We start from the raw sequence: 20,412 nt of genomic DNA on the forward strand, positions 1-20,412 counted from the left end.
CGGTGACTGTAAAAAAAAAAAAGCTGAATGGGCTCCATGGTTGCTGTGCTATGGCATCTGCCAGGGCAATCCAGGGGAAAAGGGCGCAAAATGATTGTCTGCCGTTGCTTTCCCGGAGGAAGGAATGACTAACGACATTTACCCAGAACCACCCGCGACAATGATTTTTGCCCCATCAGCCACTGGGCTCTCAACCCAGAATTCTAAGGGGCGAGGGAGACTGTGGGAACTATGGGATAGCTACAGAATAGCTACCCACAGTGCAACGCTCCGGAAATCGACACTAGCCTCGGACCATGGACGCACACCGCCGAATTAATGTGCTTAGTGTGGCCGCGTGCACTCGACTTTATACAATCTGTTTTATAAAACCGGTTTATGTAAAATCGGAATTATCCCGTAGTATAGACGTACCCTAAGTCAATACAAATACCGTATCTCTGAATCATTAGCCAATGTGGGAAAGGGAAAAATGTCCTAACAAAGCGAAATCTTAGCACTTTCAGTTTGATACACTTCAAATTTCTTTCACTAGGAAAGTCCTGCTGTAACCTGAAAAGACAGGGATTTTTAATTCATTATGAAGCATTGCGCCCTCCACTGAGCACTACTTAATGGCAAGCTAGTGTACATGCTATATTCCTGCAAAAACTAATTCTGATTGTTCCTAATCATGTTTCTCAGCTTGGATTTACCATTGACTTCATTATTGTAAGAAACTCTTCCTCCTCCTCCTCCTCCTCCTTATATTTTGGCTTATTTTATTCACTACCTCCTACTTCTTCATTTTCCCTTTTTTTCCTAACACCAAGGAGAATATATGTTCATTTCACTATATGCTTTTCTGCGGCAGAACCCAGGCAGTATTAACCACTGATTAGGCAGTCAGTGCCAGCTCAGCCAGAGAAAACCTCTCTTTGGATTTCCTTTGCCCTCAGAGGGGCCCCCTTGGCTATCAGATTATAAAGATTATAAACCTTGGGTTTCTCAGTCCAATCGGTTTAGTCAGTATTCAGCCCTGTTTACTGCTGCAGCAGAAAACAAGCCGTTGAAGACAATGCCTGTAAAAGAACCTAAATTATTTTAATCCAATGCAAACTTTGTGAGCTCTAATGAAGTTGTATTGTTCAATTATGCTGCTGCTAGTTACTAGTGAACATGCGTTGGCTGGTGAGTTGGTACACACTGCTTTTGGGGTTCATGGAAAAGCAGGGACAGAAGAGGCTGTGCCCACGAAGTCTAATTTACATAGTAGTAGGCAGAAGCTCAACAATGATTTACTTCCATTTGATTTGACAGTTTCATGCTGTTTTACAGTACTGTAGCTGCAGAGATGAAGGAACATCCCTGCAGAGGAAGAAGCCTTGCTAGGAATGCAATGTGCCAGTGGGGAGCTGGGCAATGACAGAAATGGAACCCAGTCTCCTGCAATTTGCCCTCACCTAGCTACAAAGGGCAGAATTCACCCTGTCACAAATACAAGGGCTTAAGCAGATATCAACATAGAAGACTTAGGATACGTCTAGACTACTCGCTGTATCGGCGAGTAGTGATCGATTTCTCGAGGATCAATATATCGCATCTCATCTAGTCGATCCCACGCCGTGAGGACGAAAGGTAAATCAATCTAAGATACTTCGACTTCAGCTACGTCATTCACGTAGCTGCAGTTGCATATCTTAGATCGATCCCACCCCCGGTGTAGACTAGCCCTTAGTGAAGAAAACTTTGCCGGACAGCTCATTTTAGCACATGAAGTAGCCACAACTCTACTTCTGGAGGGGGAAGCATGGGCTCAAAAGTGGGTGAGCCAGCCCAGAGCCTGCCACCAGCACCCAAACTCCATCCTAGAGCCTGCACCCCAGACTCCATCCCAGAGCCTAACCTCTCAACCGTCCTGTGCCCCAACCCAGGGCCTGCACCCCAGACCTCCCCCCACCAAACTCCCTCACAGAGCCTTAGGCAGGTGGGGGGCGGAGTTCAGGGTGGAGTGGGCTCTGAGTGTTCTGGGCACCACCAAAATTTTTACAAACCTGCCACCACTGATACTTGGGGGTGAGGGGGTGAGGAGGCAAGCAGTGAGTTGGTGGCTGGAGGGGGGCATCCATTTTCAGTATTTTAATTTTTGGTACTGCATTGATTGACTGCTGTGTGCATTAATATAGTGACCCCCTGAGTCTTTGAATGAGGCTTTATATTGGGGGGCAGTGGGGTGAGGAGGTGACTGGCAAGTCAGTGGCTGGAGGGGGGCAAATCTCTCAGTTTCAAAATCTGGGAATGTGTCTGTTGGTCTCTCTCTCTGGGCTGGGGGTTGTCCCAATGCTGCAAAGAGGGTGTTCCCAAAGGAAGGTGCTTCCTCCTAACCCCTGAGGCCATCAGTATGTTTGCTATTCTCTAGTCAGCCCACTTAACAAGTTTGATTGTTCTTGGTCTGGCTCCCAGACCCAGGGTCTGGAGGTGCTGCCTTCCACACCTTCCTCAGTCACACCTCGTTCATTTAACAGGGGAATTGATTACAAAGTGGGGTGGGGGGAGATCATCTTCTTCTTCTAGCAAAAAGACATTTTGCTTTAACTTAATTATTCTACCTTGGGGGCCCGCTATAACGTATTACCAAGGTTCAATACAAAGTCATATAAAAGTTATACAAAAATGCATAATGCAGAGATTTATCTACAACTGCATTGATTGACTGCTGTGTGCAGTAATACAGTGACCCCTGGGTCTTTGAATGAGGCTTTACACTTGGTGGGGAGTCGTGAGGCTAGCGGCTGGGCAAGCAGTGGGTGGGCAAAGAGGCAAGCAGTGAGCCAGCAGGAGTTCTAGGGGCGGGCATGGGGGTTTCTGACAGGGGAGGGAGGAGGTGAAAGGAGGCGAGTGGTGGGTGGGGGATTGACTAGGAGGGACACAGCAAGCCAGCGGGGAGCTAGGGGGTGAAGAGGAGGATGATGGTGGGGCCGAGTGGGGAGGGGGCAGTCCTATCTTAACTGCTGTGATCTGGTCACCCTATGGGCACCATTTCTCCCCCCACCCAAACATTCCTTTTCGGCCCACAGCTGTTTCGTGGGGCAGCACTGGGGAAGGAGGGTTTGTTTCCATGGGGCGGGCAGCGTTGCGGGGGGGGGCAGACGACAGAATATGAGCTGCATTAAGTTGCAAGAAAGAGCTACATTTATCCCCTTGTTTTGCTGCAGAGAGGGCCTTCTATGATTTACTATGAAATGCAGGGTCTGCACTTAGGCTGCAGTCTCTAAAAATCACTCATGTTTTGTAATATTTATCATGACTTCAGAGCACATTGGCACACATACACTGACGCTCACTCTGTTTGCAAAATTAAGCAGCGTGGGTCTTATAAAGCAGCAGCTTCGCTGGCTTCTCCAGAGGGACTTCAAAGATGCGTGCTATAGAAGTTCAGGATGCCAGTGCATTCACAGTGAAGGGAAAGATGACCTCGTGGCAAAAAGGAAAGGTCAGTCACCAAGTTCACAAACCAGTAAAGAGATTACTCACACATGCATGGTTTAAACAATATATGATGTGTGATTGATTAAATGCACAGGAGAACTAACAAGTCTCCCACACACAGATGGGAAATACCCACTGATCATAACTGTACCCACCTTTTCCAAATTCAAAAATAAATAAATAAATAACCTGCTCTTCTCTGACCAGTTCTTGGACTGTGTTTTGCACCAACAGTAGAGACAGTGAATGTGAACAATGCTCATGCAGCACCACGAGATCCCTTCCATATCGTCCCCTAAATCATCCCCATCTCACTATGCCAGGCAGCCACCCCCTCTCCATTCAAATCCGTCCTGACAACTCGCTTCTCCCAGGAGGCCCATAAATGCTAATCTCGGCCAGTGAAAGCTGTCAGCACATCATTATGAAAAAGTTCTGAGGACCTGATTCTGTCATCCTGACTCACACCAAGCAGCCTTTACTCTGCGAGGAGCCTTACTGATTCCCGTGGGACAAGTAGCCAAGTGAAGTACTACTCAACATAAATAAGGGTGGCAAATCTTGAATTAGCACCGTCATTGGGATCTCCCTGTGCATACTTGTATTACTTAAGCTGCAAACTTCTCAGGGCTGGGACAGTGTCTCCTTTGTGTCTTGTGTTGTTATAATGCCTAACAAGCTGCTCTGATAATAAATACATGAATTAATGAATAAATAAATAAAATAAAATAAAATAAATAGCACAGTCATAGTGATAGATGATGTGGTTTCTTGGAATCTTTTTTGCACAATGACATAATCCTATCAGGAAATTTGTTCTCCTGGTCACTCCAGTGATTTCTCTCTTGCTGTAAATATATCTCAGTGCTTTTTAAAAATACCTATCAGTAACATTTCCCAAAGCGCCTAAGTTCTGTTTTCCAAAAATTAACTTAAGGCCAGCTTTTTTAAAGGTGTTTAGGCACACTAATATTAATGGGAGTTAGGCACCTAAATACCTTTTAAAATCTGAGCCTTAGGCACCTAGCAGTCAATGTCTCAATTAAAATCAATGGGACTTAGGCTCTTAAATGCCTAAGTCACTTACTTTGGAAAATGTTCCCCTAAGTTACTTGAAAATGTCCCACTATCTATTTTGACAAACTGTGATAGACATAGAAATCATACACAGAAAACAGTAAGCCTGATGGATTATTTCCCCCCATTCCAAAACATACAAAAAGCACAGCAAAGCAGAACATACACAGACACTTTTAAACAAAACCAAATCAACCTTGAACTAAAATGTCTAGCAAGGTATAAGCTCATATTTGTATGTTGGTGCTTTGAAAAAAGTTCCTGCCTGTCAGAATGAAGCATAAGTTGAACCATCTTCAGGAGGGCAAGTCTTATTTTTCTGTCAGCATTCAGAGAAAGGTTAATAGCAGCCTCAAAGAGTTGCCCCTGTCTGTTACTAAACGTGTCTCCGGTTACATGTTATATATTAATGCAGGAGCCAATGTGTTGTTACGTTCCTGAAATAAAGCACTGTTAGGAACAAACTATCTCAGACTGCGAAACACAAAGAGATGGTAATTGTAGAATCAAGTATGCCAGCTGCTGTCAGAGAGTTTAGAGGCTCCAGGTGAGGAAGTGCATCGAGCAAGACCTTACCTGTTCCAGGTAGCATTGGAGCAGGCCCGTCGCTGCTGGGTTCCCCGCTCATCCAAGGCTGCCTGCTCTCTCTTGCCCAGATCACTGAGGCTGGGCGAACTCATGAACTTCAACCTGCGAAGAGTCCTCATGGTCAAATGTGTGTTTGTGCGTGGCAGCTACAGATACACCATCCTTTTTACACACACACACACGCAGCTGGAGCAGCAGCAGCAGCAACGCGAGCAGTTCTCTCCGTTTGTTGTTCAAAAAAGAAACTTAAAAAAAAAAAAAAGAAGAGAGAACCAGTCTCTACAGAGCACACCTCTGCCAGCAAGAAAACAAACCTTTAATCAGATCAACTGTGACGTCATAAACTGTGGTTAATAATTTCTCCAGTCCTTTTAAAAAATTAAAGCCAAACTTCTTGCTGCTGCTTTAACAGTTTGCTGGGGCCCCTTTTAACCAGCAGCTGCCCAAAGTGGAAAGATTTCCCCTTCCCCCGCCCTGGTGCACCAAAAATGAAGAGTCTCATTCAACATGCTGCATGCTCCACCTGTCATGGGAATTGCTGCTTTAATCAGTCAACTGGTTTTTTGAGTTTTTTTCCCTCAGCCCTCTCTCTTCACTCATAACTGGAAATGAAATCAGAGGGCTACGGAAAAAAACAACAACCAACCAATACTGACGCACTGAGACTTTATTGGAAAGTTTCATAACTGCCTATGCCCCGCCACGTTACGACACTTACACACACACACACACACACGCGCGCGAGCACACACACACGGCACAAACCTACTGTTTGCCTCAGAGGCTGTTTAAGCTGAAAGCGTCGGATAAGCCACAAGAATGATAGCATTTAAAAAAAAAATGAAAAATGAATACAGCCCAAAAAGTAGAAGCTGGTGCTTTCATTTTGAGGAACTTCAGAGGTTAAATAGAGTAAATAAGATTAACTATTTGAGATTTGTAAAAGCAGCAAAGAATCCTGTGGCATCTTATAGACTAACAGACGTTTTGGAGCATGAGCTTTCGTGGGTGAATACCCACTTCGTCAGATGCATGCAAGAAAGCTCATGCTCCAAAACGTCTGTTAGTCTATAAGGTGCCACAGGATTCTTTGCTGCTTTTACAGATACAGTCTAACACGGCTACCCTTCTGATATTTGAGATTTATTAATGTTTTTTAATTGAAATAACAGCTGCACAATCTGGGGCATGTCTAGTCTCAACAAAAGCCCCAGCTCAGTTATCTTCAAAGTGAAGAACATCCTGCTCTCTCTGATACTGTAATATTTATGAAAATAATGGTGGAAGATTCTAGCCAATGTTTGACTTGTTGCACCAAGATTCTGTTTCAAATCATAAATTTTTCCTTATCAATAAGTACTGACAGACCTTTGTAACGAGATTTCTAAAAAGAGAATAGCTTGTAATATAGCATCAGGTTGGACATGCATCAGGTGAGCATTATACAACACTTGGGGCCAGATTCATGTTAGTAACAGTTTACTCAGCAAACAGCCCAACTTAAACCAAAAGGACTACTGGCAGAGTAAGATACTATTCAGCATAAGGGTATCAGAATTTGGACCTTCTTGTGGGATAACATTGCACAAAACGTTTATAATTATTTGTTTCATTTGTTTTTCTTCTATATGAAAGTCAGCTGCCTAGATCTGTGAATACATTTTGAGTATATGTAGGCTTGGAAGGATTTGATTTTCAACAAATGTCAGTAAACATCAATTTCACCATACACACGCAAACTGATGAAAAAATATTTCCATCGATAATTATCGAAATGTACAGGAGAAAGAAAAATGCTACCTGAGAACTTATTAGAGGTTGATTTAAGGATATTTACTTTGTATATTTTGATGTGTGATGTTGACAATCTGCATTTCAATGGTTATAAACATTAACGTTTTGAATCGTAATGTCTACGGTCATTAAATAATTATTGCCTGACCTGCCCTTTGTCTGATACGCCCCCCATAATTTCCTACAACTGTAAACAATAAAAAGAGAAAAAATGCTTAAAAATAAACAGATATTATCCTTCAAATTCTGCCACGCCTAAGTATATGTCAAATTAATATAAGTTAGAGGAGCGAAAACGGATTTTGAAATTCATAGATGCCTTATCTGAATCAATAATTTGTAAGCATTGTCAAAATCTGAATTTATTTATTTATTGCCTCTACCCCCCCACCCCACAGCCTGAAATTTGGCTCAGCTCTTTGCATATTGTTTGGGCGGGAAGGAGAGTTGATCAGATCACACAGGGAAAAAAAAACACATTTTATCTTGGGCTAATATTAATGGTCAAGTGAAGACTAGGTTTAATTTTCTGTTGGCTGCCCCTCCCATCCAAAAACTTGAAGTATGGGAGACGAGCATCATAATGTATGAAATATGAAAAATTCATTTTTAAGACAAAGGTCTAAATCTAACCTACCTTTGTACAAAGACTTGGTTATTTCTACTCTGTTCCAAATGTTTAAACTCCTCATACAAAAACAAGCAAACAGACAACAATCCACTACGTACAAGGCAGCAAAGGGAAAACACACACAACAGTATATCTCTGTATTCTAAACAATGAGATAGCTTCTACAGCATACAAATCAGTGACCAAAAACAGATACAGTAGAACCCTGTTTCTTCAAATAGAATGGACATTTAATTTATCTGGATGAGCAAAGGGGGAAATTGGGGAACATAATTTGTATTAAGGAGAGTTTCTCTGGTGAGGTAGTTCAGCTAAGCAAGGATTTACTCTGTTTAATTAAATTACTAGCTGATAACCCGGTTAATTTGTGCTAATGTAATTCTGTCTTGTTTTGGTTTCTAGTCTCCTTTGGAGGAAACACTTACTGCCTCTCACCTGTTGTGAACTTGACAGGTTTTACAAAATGTGGATTAAATCTTTCTTGGAATTTTAGTTCCTTCTCCTTTCTTGACAGCATAGGAAAGCTTGCAACTGCACATTGGTTATGCCTGTATATTAACAATTCTCTTAATACAATGATCATTTTTAAACTCCTCTCTTAATTGCTCTTCTTCCTTTGAATGCTCCACTTGCTCACTTGAGTAATCTCAGTGCTTGTGATATGTTTTCAACTGCCCATAGGAAGTGCTGCTGAAAAAAAAAAAAAGCAGTACCAGGCTTCACAAGAAACTTGCTAACAGAAGGAAAAAAGCTCCCTCATTCTGTCACTTCAAATTCCACGTCAATAGCTGAACTGCACTCACTTCTATCCAACAGTCTCAATAACTGGCCTCTGCTTTTGAATACTACATTCAAAGTCTGTGTTACACACAAAACAAACCACAAGGGATGAGAATCATTTCTAATTCCACTACAGTTTTCTCTGTTCAGTAGAAGTGGGCAGGGTTTGTTTACACTCCTTCTCCCTCCCACTAACGTGGAATCTATGCCGCCACTTGATCAAATGTTGATTTACAGATAAGCTACTTTGCTTTCAATGAAGACTGTCTACATTCATAACAACAGAAGGGTATTTAGAACGTACATTGCACCTTTCATTCACAGACCTCAATCACTTTAAGCATTAACCAAGGGCTTGTCTACCTGGTGAAACCAGAGTAGCTAGTGTGTTTTAAATTAGCCTCCTACTTTATTTCTCACTAACAGCTCCATGTAGACAAGTCCTAATTCAGCCTCAAATCCCTGGGAATCAGGCAAAATTTATTACACCCATTTAAAATGAAGCTCACGGGGAAAGCCATAGATCCCACAGTGTGCCAGAGACGAGTTGTGAATAGAACCCAAGAGTTCTAATTCCCAGTCCCATACTGTAACCACTGGCTGGTAGGCCACGATGCTAGAAAAAGCATAGTGTTGCCTGGCATAAGGGGCAAAGAGGAAAGAAGGGATGGTTAGGAGATGGGGGAGGAGCAACAGTGATCCCTGACTGACTTCGGCTGCATCTGCTCTTAAACAGTGGTGTGTAGACAACAGGGACTACAAGTGTACTTTGTAAGGCTCTAGCAGCAGCTAAAGGGTCCTGCGGTGAGGAAACGCTTTGGGAGCAGGCTTTCCCTGCTGCCAGGGACTTTCCCCACTGCCTCCACCCTGGCAGAGCCTTTCCTCACGGCTGGATCCTTTCTCTGCCATGCAGAAAGGCTCTGGCAGCAGGATACTACACTGCTAAAAACAGCAGCACAGAGGTGGGAGGCACGGCCTGGTATGTAGAGAGCCACGCAGGAGCTCTCTGGGCACTCAGGTGTGTAGGACGCTTTACTCACCTAAGCCATACCTCAGTCTATGCTATTTATACACAAGCTAGCTGGGTGTGCAGTCTCTACCCTACTTGCTGCTGTAAGTATAAATGTAGCCTTTGAGAGATAAAAGGGCAGGGTGCTGCCATTGCTCTGCAACCTCTTACTAAAACAGCAGCCCGTAAACACCACTCACTTCAGAATAAAGGGTTTAAATAGCAGGGACTTTCTGAAGGCTTAAGTACTGCACAAGTTTTTGGGATGAGCTCACCAAAAACAAAGAATGACACAGGAAAGGGAGAGGAGTTGCCATGGTTCCATAATGAATAATTAATTAATCTTAAATACAAATAACACCTGGCACTTATATAGAGTCAAGCCCCCCAAGTACTTTACAGACATTAATTAATTCAATCCCAGCACACGGCCGTGAAGCAGATAAGTATTACTGTCCCTTTTTAACTCACGCGGGACTGTAGCCTAAAGGTTACGTGACTTGACCAATGCCACACAGTGAGATGGTAGCAGAGTAGGAACAGAACCTTTGAGTTCAGTCTCCTGTGCTAACTACTATACACAACACCGCCACTCAGCCATTCTTCTTGGTCTGAGCTTTGGAAACCTACTCTTCCCTCCAAGAGGACCCAATCAGTGACTACGCATGGATGGATTCCACAGCTTGCACAAAACCCTAATGAAGTCAATGGGACTTGGTATTGGTGCAGGGGTCTGGTTCATAATGAGTCACTTGTAGGACCAGGATTTAAAAAGACCACAACTTTGATATCGAGTAATGACGGTTATGTGAGTTTACTGAAGGGAGACTAGTCTCCCAGTACACGTGGACAGTCCTAGGTGGCGTGCACTGTTGTTGCAGTCCAGTGCCAGGGCCCTGCATGGAAAATAGTTTTAAAAAATAATTTAAGTAGAACCCTAAAGTGTATCTATTCTAAATAGAATATGTTACTTTGAATACTGTATTTTAATTATTATGGTATTGCCAATCCCAACGATTCAAAAATCTTGAGTCAGGTCCCCCGCTCCACTCCAAAAAAATCATGTGATTCGTTTAAAATAATAAATATTGGGTTCTTTTTATTTGCCTTCTGGCTTTTGAGCTTTTTGGGTACAATTGGGTCACATTTTCAAGCTTTTCTGAACAACCAAGTGGGCCAGAAACTTATTTTTAAAAAAAAGCAAGCTGAAATTTTCATATTATTCACAATACTCCAGGAGCAGGGGCTTTAATAAACACTCCAAATATCAGAAAAATCACAATGAAATAAAGCAAGCTGGCAACTGTGTTGGGCCAAATTATTCCCTCAGTTCCATGCATGTCACCACACTAACAACAAAATGAACACAGCAGTGATCACGATGAATGTATGGGAACATAACTCAGAACAGAATTTGCCCTGTCAGTTATTTCATTAGAGATTTGCTGGGTCTTTTTAATTAAATATTGGCACTGGAGAAAGATCTCTTTTTAATTAATATAAAAATATGAATTCCTTTAATTTTCCCCATGTTTTACGGGGAGTTGAGGGGAGGGGAGAATTATCCTAGAAATGCTGATTATTCTTTTGAGTGCAAGTAAATAACAGAGAGTTGAACTCCAACTCTTTACAGAAACTAGTTACAAACCCCACTAGATGAATGCACTTTTAGATTTTATAAACCACACAGCTAAACTGAAAACATGCCTCAACACATGCCAAAGCCAAGAAATTAGCCTTCTGAAAAGCCACACTTCTTAAAGGCACAGAGCATCTTGTTCCACCAGCAGTCAGCAGAGGAAAGGGGAAAGAAAACTCTGCTTGGCAGGAGGGAACGGGAGTGGAATGAAGAGGGAGGAGGGGAAGCACTACAACTCTGAATGCACCAATTCTTTCAAGATAATCTCCCCTTAATGCTCCCTTGTTGGTAGGAAAAAAAGAACAGAACAGTTGAGAGTAAGGAAAGTATAAAACCGAATTTGCAACTAGTCCATGATAAAGAACCTGGAAATAAAGGCAGCTCACTAGGGTACTTCCTGCTGTCATTTACCATGGCTGGTCCTATGATAGCAATAAAGTGCTACTGTAGAGTGTGGCCTGTCCTCTGACTCATCACTTTCTAACCTCAGCTCTATTCCCATAACTCCATGGAGCTCTTTGCAGAGCCCCACATGAGGGGCTTTTGCCTCATCATGGGGGGGGAAGGGGAGAGGAGGGGAACTCTGCTGCACATCCTCCTTCCAGCCAAGCAGGAGGAAATGAGCCTGTGAAGGATCCCCTCCACTGAGGTCATTAAAGGGGACAATCTGGGTCATGCTGCCATTTTGCACTAACTTTTATAACTGCAGCCACTCTTTAAACATATGACATGTGTTCCTCAATTGGTTCAAGTCAGTGCAGCTCCACTGACTTCCACTAGGTAACATTAATTTACTCCACATGAGGGTCTGGCTCATTATTAGTGTCTGTGAGAAAAGGTATTGGGACACTACCAAGTAAACAGCAAGGATTCAGGATAGAAGAATACTCCTCTCTTTTTAAAAACAAAATTATTCTACGTGCACAAATGAACAAGCTCTATGAGCACTAAGGAAGAGAAATGTGGTCTAGCACAACAGTTGGGAGTATAGGACTTAAAGGCCATGAATTCCTAAATTCCTACTCCAGCTCTGGACTCTCTCTATGGCTTTGGGTTCTCATGTAATCTTTCTGCCTCAGTTTCTCCATCTGTAAAATAAGATAATTCAGACCAGCTTCACAGGATAGCTGAAAGGATGTAAGGATTGAGCCCTGACGCTGCATTGCCAACTGCACAGCTGAACCCCTCTACTGGGCAGAGCCCCCTTTAACCTTAGTGGGGCTCTGCATAGCTTCGGGTTCTACGCTGTTAATTCGTAGGCTCCAGTGCAGCACTAACACCTTAAACTTGTCTTTTAGGTTTACAGTGCCTAGCACAATCGGGTCCAGATCGCCGATGAGGTCCCTACACACAACCACAATCCAATACAAATAAAATTAATTAATTAATTAAAATGACGGCAAAACATTCATATCTAAAATTTGCATTAAATCCCTTTCCATTCCTCAAATAGCTGTTAAAAGTGTGCAACACATAATATACAGTATGCACGTACTGTATACTGCTAATTCTCTTCTGCACCCCGCCCCTCCCCCCAGGAAATATTGTGATTGAATAAGAATCAGGTCATCTTCCTGAAGCTGTTGCCTGTTATGTCGCAATCAAAAAATGCCAAGTGTTTCCATCAAAGGACAATGCCATCAGCACTTCTGTTTGCTCATTATCTCCTTGTAGGGGTTGGGAATTAAAGTGAGCATTGTAATTAAAATGAATATGGTGGAATGTTACGTGAGGAAGAGGAAGTGAAGATCAGTGCCTTAGTCTGCATCAGCTAGATCATCCGTAATTCTCTTTCTCACCCTTCACTTTAATAACCTACAGGGGCTTTTCTTTATCAGTACTAAGACCTCTGGGCAGCAACAATTCAAGGTCTCAGTGCCACCCACACACCCAAAGCCACTGTGGTACAACCCATTCTAAACAGTGTAAATGGTATGAATGCCAAACCAAACACATGGCTTTGTTAATAAATGGAATATAAAGTGAAACATAAACTGATGTTTTGAATTCTGTCCAATAAATAACTTCATTATTTAAAATGTTTTTATCTGTTTTTACAAGATCATGGTATGTAGAAAAATAATCTTAAAAAGCAACTAAGATAATAATGTTTATGACTTTTTTTCAAATGCTGTATGAATTCTTTCATAAATTGCTTACCATGCATGATATTAATAGGATCTCTGAACACTATGACCTTGATGGGACAGTTTGAGTATCATTGTTCTATCTTCTACAGTTATACATGGTACAGTGCCTTCCAAATGTATGAATCCTGGGAGATCTGAGCTGTGTGCTGTGCCGCACTGCACTTCTTACATCCAAACTGTTCCGATTCAAGGTCTTCCAAGAAGGCTCTGATGGTCTTGGAAGGTCACCAAGATAAAGAGCCCACTTTGGTAAATAGCTGAGTTTCTAATAAGTTGCAGTGGTAGCCAGCTGTTAACAGCACGAAAGCAGAGCTCTGCTGTTAACATGTTCATGTGAGAATTATTGGAAATACGGCCCTGCTTTAAGATTACTGCCAATCCCCATGAGAAATTCAAATAGGTCAGCAGCACAGTACTAACCAATGAAGTGGGAACACTTCATATTTTTTGTATCAAAGTATAAAGGATACTTTGAGCTTTTTTTTCTGGGTCCCATAGTGCTTTCCCTTAAAAGTACTTTACCTTCTGCAACGAAGTGCTGAGTACTGCAAGACCTACAAAAGCCTGGCCATCAATATGGATTCACTTTTTAGAACATGTATCATTTCCCTTTGGCCTTGGAAAGATTCATTTTTCAAAAGCAAAGCTACCTTTGAGCACAGTCCGCGTGAAGGATGGCCTATGAGGAAAGTACAGCTTCTACTGAACTCTCTTTTATAAATGAAACCAAACATTTTAAAACTGGCCAAAGAAGTCTTGCTTCTTGAAGAGAGCAACTCCAAAATGGCAGCCACAAGCAGTGTGGTGAGATTTTGCAGCTCCTGCAGTACAGGATGTGGTATGCCACATTTTAAAGTGATGACCTTGTACAAACATTTCATACAATTGATACTTACCACCCACAGGATTTTAGCCTAATTTAGAGCACCTATATATAGGTTAAACAATAACTACAGAGCAAAATGCTGGTGCAAGGGTAAGAATGGCAGTTCCACACAACTGATTTTAAACTTCCACATGTTCCCTGATTTCACAAGATGAGCAGGTCTCATTTTCTGTGGCATCAAAGCATGTACTGTGCTCATGATGTCACAACCACTATGGAAGCCCAAGAAAAGCCCACATCTCACTTTGAGAGGGTCAGGTGAGAGCTGGAAATTTAGAAAACTACACAACAAGGTTTGTGAAAATTCTTAACAATGTCTTTGGCTGTGTTTGTCAATTTACACAATCATCTGATACCTCCTTCCCACACCAGCCTCAAGCTCCAGGCACGTGTCGCAGTGGCTGACAGTATAGTGCATATATGGTCAGTGTAGTGCATACTGAGTTGCCATTCAGAGTGGAAGCTAGTGTCAACATCAGGGCACATGAAGAAGAAGAAGAAGAAAAACCTGGAAGAAAACCTGCATTTCTGTAAGTCCCAATCCTGCATTTTTATCCAGGGAGCAGAGCTTCCTTTCTCACAGAGAAACCCAAGTGGGGAAGCCTGGGGAGGGGAAGAAAACCCCATAAGGTTTCCCGTCTGGAGCTTGACATATATTGTTCAGTCATGCAGAGGAGGGGGGTTCTCCTACCAGTTAAAGGACAACTGGTTTAGGTCCTCCTTTCTTCTATAAAATGAACACAGCCTCCACCCTAATCCTTTCCTTCAGTCCTGAGACTGGGGAGCGGCAGTAACCTCACATCTTTCTGTGCAGGACGAGGGACAGTAAAACATGGAGATGTCCATGGTTCCTGGGAAGGGGAAATTTCTCCCGAAATTTTTCCCCAAAAGGAATTCTCTCTCTCCCAGTCAGAAGTTACTGGTAAGAGACAGATTCTGATACCCGGACTCATCTTGAACAGCATCTTCCTCCCTGAACAGAAAAGTACTACTCACCATGAGCTGTTCTGTCTTTACAGACATTGTCACGTAATTTGGTACCAAATTTAACTGACCTTTACATTTTCAAGCTGATATGTTTAAGTCACTGAGGGGTGGGAAGCATTCTTCAATCCTGAGAAATCTGTGGTTTGTGCCAATCTCTAAAGCAAAACCAGACACACCAATTTGAATTAGTTTACATCTTTAAAAAATTCAGCTGGGCTGAGTGCCAAGTTTCAGCCTTGATATCTGAAGAGGCTAGGATATTAAATGACAAACACAATTAAATGCCAACTAGGAGGGTTTAAGAAGGGAAGGCTAGCCGACCCTTACCTACAGCAGTGCTACTGGGCTCCACTACTATGCTATTTCATACCCCCACATGACAAGGTGTGCAGTCATAAAAAAAAGCCACACACATAAGACGCAGGCTTGTAGCACCTGACAATTAGAGAAGGAGTTTTTAAGACCCTGTACCCTGCCCTTAGTTTTTCTTCTTATAAAACAAGTAATTTAAAGAGACAACAAGTACCTTTTGTCAAATGGGTTTTAACTTTTTATTTGGCTCCCCATTGCTTATAAAATCTACTTAGAAGTTTAAAACTAGTATTTCTTCCCTGGCCTATTTAGTCCTTTTCCTTCTGAAAGAGATTTTCTCCCCCCTTTTTTTCATCTTTGAAGTGTCGGAACCAACTGAGCCTTTCAACTGAGGATCATTCACATGGCATCTTTCTTGAGCAGTGCTCCTTCCACTGGCTGGATGACTCTGCAAGTCACATGCACGATGGACTTGTCTAGACAGTCGGATAATGTGCACTATGGGGCTGTGATTTTAAAGTACACTAATGTGTTGAGCATCAACTGGTCCATGTAAACCCCACTGGTGTTCACTAATGGTTCCCTAGCAGTGCTCTTTAACACATCAATTTAGAAACCACACACTCTGCAGTGCATGGTTTCTCTGTGAAGATCAGGGGTTCTCAAACTCTATTGCACCATGACCCCCTTCTGACAGCAAAAATTACTACACAATCCCAGGAGGGGGCACCGAAGCCTGAGCCTGCCCAAGCCCCGCGGGGGCCAAAGACAAAGCCCAAGCCCCACCATCCCAGGTGGGGGGTGGGCAAAGCTGAAATCCTCCCCAGGCAGAAGGTCTGTAACCTGAGTCCCACTGCCCAGGGCAGAACCCTCAGGCTTTGGCTTCGGCCCCACATGGTGGGGTTGGGCTCTGGCCCTGGGCCTCAGGAAATCTAAGCCAGCTCTTGTGACCCCATTAAAATGGGGTCCTGATCCGCTTTGCGGTCCCAACTCACAGTTTGAGAACGACTGGTGTAGATTAAACTTTAGAGTGGCTAATGGTTTTGCTTTTTCATTTCTTGGTCACAATGTTGTATATTTAAGAAAATGACAGTCAGCGTGGGATTTTCAAAAGTGCTCAGCCTTGCTCTAAATCTGCTCCAACTGATGTCAGTGTAAAATTCTGGCTTCAGTGGAGTAGTTCTAGGCCAACACAGAGTGCTTTTGAAAGTCCTGCACCTCACAGTCCAGAGGACATGAAAGGAAGGCTTGTAATTTACACAGTGAGATGGAACTTCCTCTGTGAACTTGGGCAAGCTCTGTGATCTCTTTATGCCTCAGTTCAACACCTGTAAAATGGAAAGATAATACTTGCCTGCCTTATTAATGTAGATGAGATGCACACATGTCACAGTGGACAATTACAGAGAAATCAAATTAATTACCAAGTAAGACCGACCAAATATTAGGTACAAAGTGCACTGAAGCCAATGAAAACACATGGGTGATGACTTCAGCCGGACCTGTTCTAGTAAATGAAACACTACATATTACAGCAAACCAGTAATTTAATTCTGTTGTAAATATTTACACTTTTTGGAAGCAATTGGTCTTTTATTTGCCTTTTAAATAATTGCCTTTATCATGAGCATGGGCCTGCTAAACCTAGGGCTGTGAGTTCAATCCCTGAGGGGGCCATTTAGGGATTTGGGGATTGATTCTGCTTTGAGCAGGGGGTTGGACTAGATGATTTCCTGAGGCCCCTTCCAACCCTAATGATCTATGATCCTATGATTTTATTTTTTAAATGCATTGAAATTTAAGAACCAACTTAAAAGCCTATGATGGCTCCTAAAAAAACAGCTTCTTCGGTCATAGTGATCTAATGGCATGGGAAAGAGAAGGCTGCAGAGCCAAGCACAGCTGTTCCTTCTAGTGGAGCAAGTTTCAAACTCTCCAGCTTGGGTGTCAAAGGATTGCTGTGCTCAGGAAGTCCCCCATATGCCCCTGCTCAGATTGTGATTCTGGATGCAGTAAACAGAGCTATTTGCTTGATGCTCAGCACAAAATAGGTATGGAGTGCATGGAACCCAGGCTCAGCCCCACTTCCTTCCTGCTCTGCCAGAATAGCTGGCCAGATGAATAAAGAGGAGTAAACTGCTCCAAAAAGGGGAGTGAAGTGACTTCCCCTCCCTACACCACCCTCAGGGCAAGAGGGGAGTGGAGGAGGAACTGAGAATGTCTGAGTCACTTATTCATTCTCCGCTATACTTTGGAGGTGGTGGAGCTGCATGTTAGCCTCTACTCAGGGCAGAGAGTACTTACACTCTAACTCCATGCAAGCGCCCCAATGATTCAGAGCCTACAGTCACAAGCTGGGTTCTCCACGTCCTTTTAGGAGGTGCTTTAAACATCACTTAGCAGGAAGTTCCTGTACCTCAGTGAAAAGCTAGCATGTTTGTCAGACCTCCTTTCATTTCATTATTGCTTTGTTCTAAATTCTTCATAATCTGCCATCAACTCTGGGGGAAAAATGCATTATTCTTAAATTCTGGTTTTCTTATTTAAGCTCCATCAGCCACAGCCACTTCAAACAGTTTACTAGGTGAGTCAGCGCAGCTAGACGAATCGGCCAATTTCATAAAGCTGCAACAGGCTTCAGACTAGTGATGTCAAACATCAAAAGGCTCAGAGATCCTTGTCAAACAAGTTCCCAAAGCTTATCTGAAAATTGTCTCAGTCCTGTGATCTTTACTTGGTCAAATTCCCACTGAAATCAATGAGAGTTTTGCTTGAGTAAGGACTGCCAGAATACCTCTTTGATACTGGAATTCACGAGGTCAGAATTCTGGCAAGATTTTCAGTTCTTCCTGATTTTAGTGAGGGCAGGCACCCTAAACAGCAGCCTCTCTCATGACATTTTGGTTTCTCTGTTTCTGGGCCAAGAAAAGAGGAAAAGGAAAAGGAGATGGGGGGGTGAGAGAGAAGAAAAGAAAAAGGGAGGCAACCACATTTTTCCAAACCTTGGGTCATGTTTCATTTTGATTTTAGTTCTTTGCAGTGGTTTGGCTCAGTTCATATTTATTCCATGTGAGATCAATCCATTCCTGCTTTAGACTAGAGAAGTCCTGCAGCCATAAAATTCTTACTGCTTTGCTGGGGATATTGCTTGCAAGATAAATTCAACTGAATTATGCTGAGTTCCTGTTCCATTCCTCCCAGACAGGTGGGACGCTAAGGACCAAGAACTGTAATTATAGCTGAATGTAAACATACAGCAGGTGATTAGGACTCTGTAAGAGACTATAGCTTGCAGCAGCCTTTAGGATACCTGCTTAGTCAGACTGACCAGTACAGCTGGTAAAAATAAAATGTTTCCATTCCTGTAAAAGCATCAGTTTTCCTCCCCATTCTGCAGCTTCTGTGTATAGTCAACACAATGAGCCAGCAAATCCTCAAGAGATGAGTAGGGTGGAGAGGGGATGACGTATAAAGTGAAATAAATCTAAAAGCAAAATGCAACATCCCTCAAACAATCCCTCAAATGGTAAATCTCTTTAGATCATGTTTATTTGATTACTCACATATTTTAGAGATTGGCTCAAAAAGAAACACTCCAAGTTCAATATGAATTTATAGCTTAGTCTGTTATAAAGCCAAGAGGCCATTTGTAGAATTCAGCTGTATGATGCAGATTTCAGTTGCTCCCTTCCTCAAATTTCAGATCCAGGCTTTTGATTCATGCTCCTCTATTTGATTTTCTTTATTTTATTTTATTTAGTACAAGAAATTAACATGCCATTTGAAAGTGAAATACAAATCTCAAATCAAACCACCAAATTTATTCCACATGAGCAAATTTGAAAGCTGAAACATTTGTTTTTACCATAATACCACCCTTTCCCCACCACACACTTTTAACAGAAAACCTTCCATTTCAAACTTTTTAGCAATTTAAAACATTTCAGACCTGGCTAGGAATTTTGGCTAACTCAATTTCTGGGTGTGCAGCTTTAAAGACCTGAAAGTGGCCTTAATTTTTAAAAGGTGCATGGCTCCATACTTTACAAATACACCTCTACCTCGATATAACGCTGTCCTTGGGAGTCAAAAAAAATCTTACCGTGAAACCGTGTTATATTGAACTTGCTTTAATCTACCAGAGTGCACAGCCCTCGCCCCTCCCCAGAGCACTGCTTTACTGCGTTATATCCAAATTTGTGTTATATTGGGTGGCGTTATATTGAGGAAGCAGTGTATTCAGGTCATGCGAAGGTGCCAGAAGGCAGGCAACTAAAAAATGAGACATCCAAAATCACTAGGAGCTTTTGAAAATCTTAGTCAAGAGGTTTTTCAAACTATGAATTGAACCCCTCAAAATGTTATGTTTATTTATCTATTTAAGTTTTTTTAAAAAATGTTAAATTTCAGAAAGTATTGTCTAGTGATTAGACTATGGGAATGAGAGAGCCATGATTCCTGGGTAATGGTCCCAACTCTATCATTGACTGAGTCTCCCCAACTCTTGTGCTTTCATTGCGAATCTCATAACATTTGGCATTATACTCAAAGCTCCAGCTCTTGGAGTCCTAGGACTACCTGAGAATCTTACTTGTTATCAAAAAAATGTGTTTCTAGCCCTCATGGTTTTGGAGAAAAGCTTGAAAAAGTGTGCCTTAAAAGGATCAGAAAACTGAAGGCAAATTAAAAGAACCCAATTGTTTATTTGTTTTTAAATCTTGTGATTTTTCAAATCAGTTTCATGACTTTTTGAGCCCCAATATGATTTTTGAAGGTTTGGGGTTGGCACTACTGGTGACTTGTTTTTTGACTGTGGGCAAATTATTTAACCCTTCTGTGCCTCAATTTGTCTTTCTTTATATAGTCCCTAACCCTACAAAAGTTTCTTATACAGACCCTGTTTGAAGTTGGAGAAAAATGTGGAAGTCATACTACTTTTCTCTCCTTGCTTTGTAGTTAGTATCTGAGCAGAAATGAATAAGGTAAATTGAGACAAATTGGAGTGATGTTGAAGAACACTCTTTATCTGCTCATTCCTGGCGGTTACTCAGCACCTCATGGGTACAACTACTCTAGAGCCAGAGGTATAAT

The 20,412-nt window shown here is 42.2% G+C and overlaps 1 protein-coding gene across 4 annotated transcripts in view; it reads right to left on the reverse strand.

Annotated features, from left to right (window-relative positions):
- Nucleotides 1–20,412, reverse strand: part of PRR5 (proline rich 5) — a 143,899-nt gene that overhangs the window by 77,336 nt on the left and 46,151 nt on the right. For 2 of the 4 annotated variants that reach the window (XM_030539852.1, XM_030539860.1), the window contains exon 3: nt 5,122–5,378. The exons of 1 other annotated variant lie outside the window; for it this stretch is intronic. In XM_030539852.1, the coding sequence (XP_030395712.1) occupies nt 5,122–5,252 (131 nt within the window). In that variant the 5' untranslated portion in view covers nt 5,253–5,378. The remainder of the gene's footprint in view (nt 1–5,121; nt 5,379–20,412) is intronic. One more of the 4 variants, XM_030539866.1, reaches the window with a different exon arrangement.

Source organism: Gopherus evgoodei, chromosome 1, assembly GCF_007399415.2.
Source record: "Gopherus evgoodei ecotype Sinaloan lineage chromosome 1, rGopEvg1_v1.p, whole genome shotgun sequence".
NCBI lineage: Eukaryota > Metazoa > Chordata > Testudines > Testudinidae > Gopherus > Gopherus evgoodei.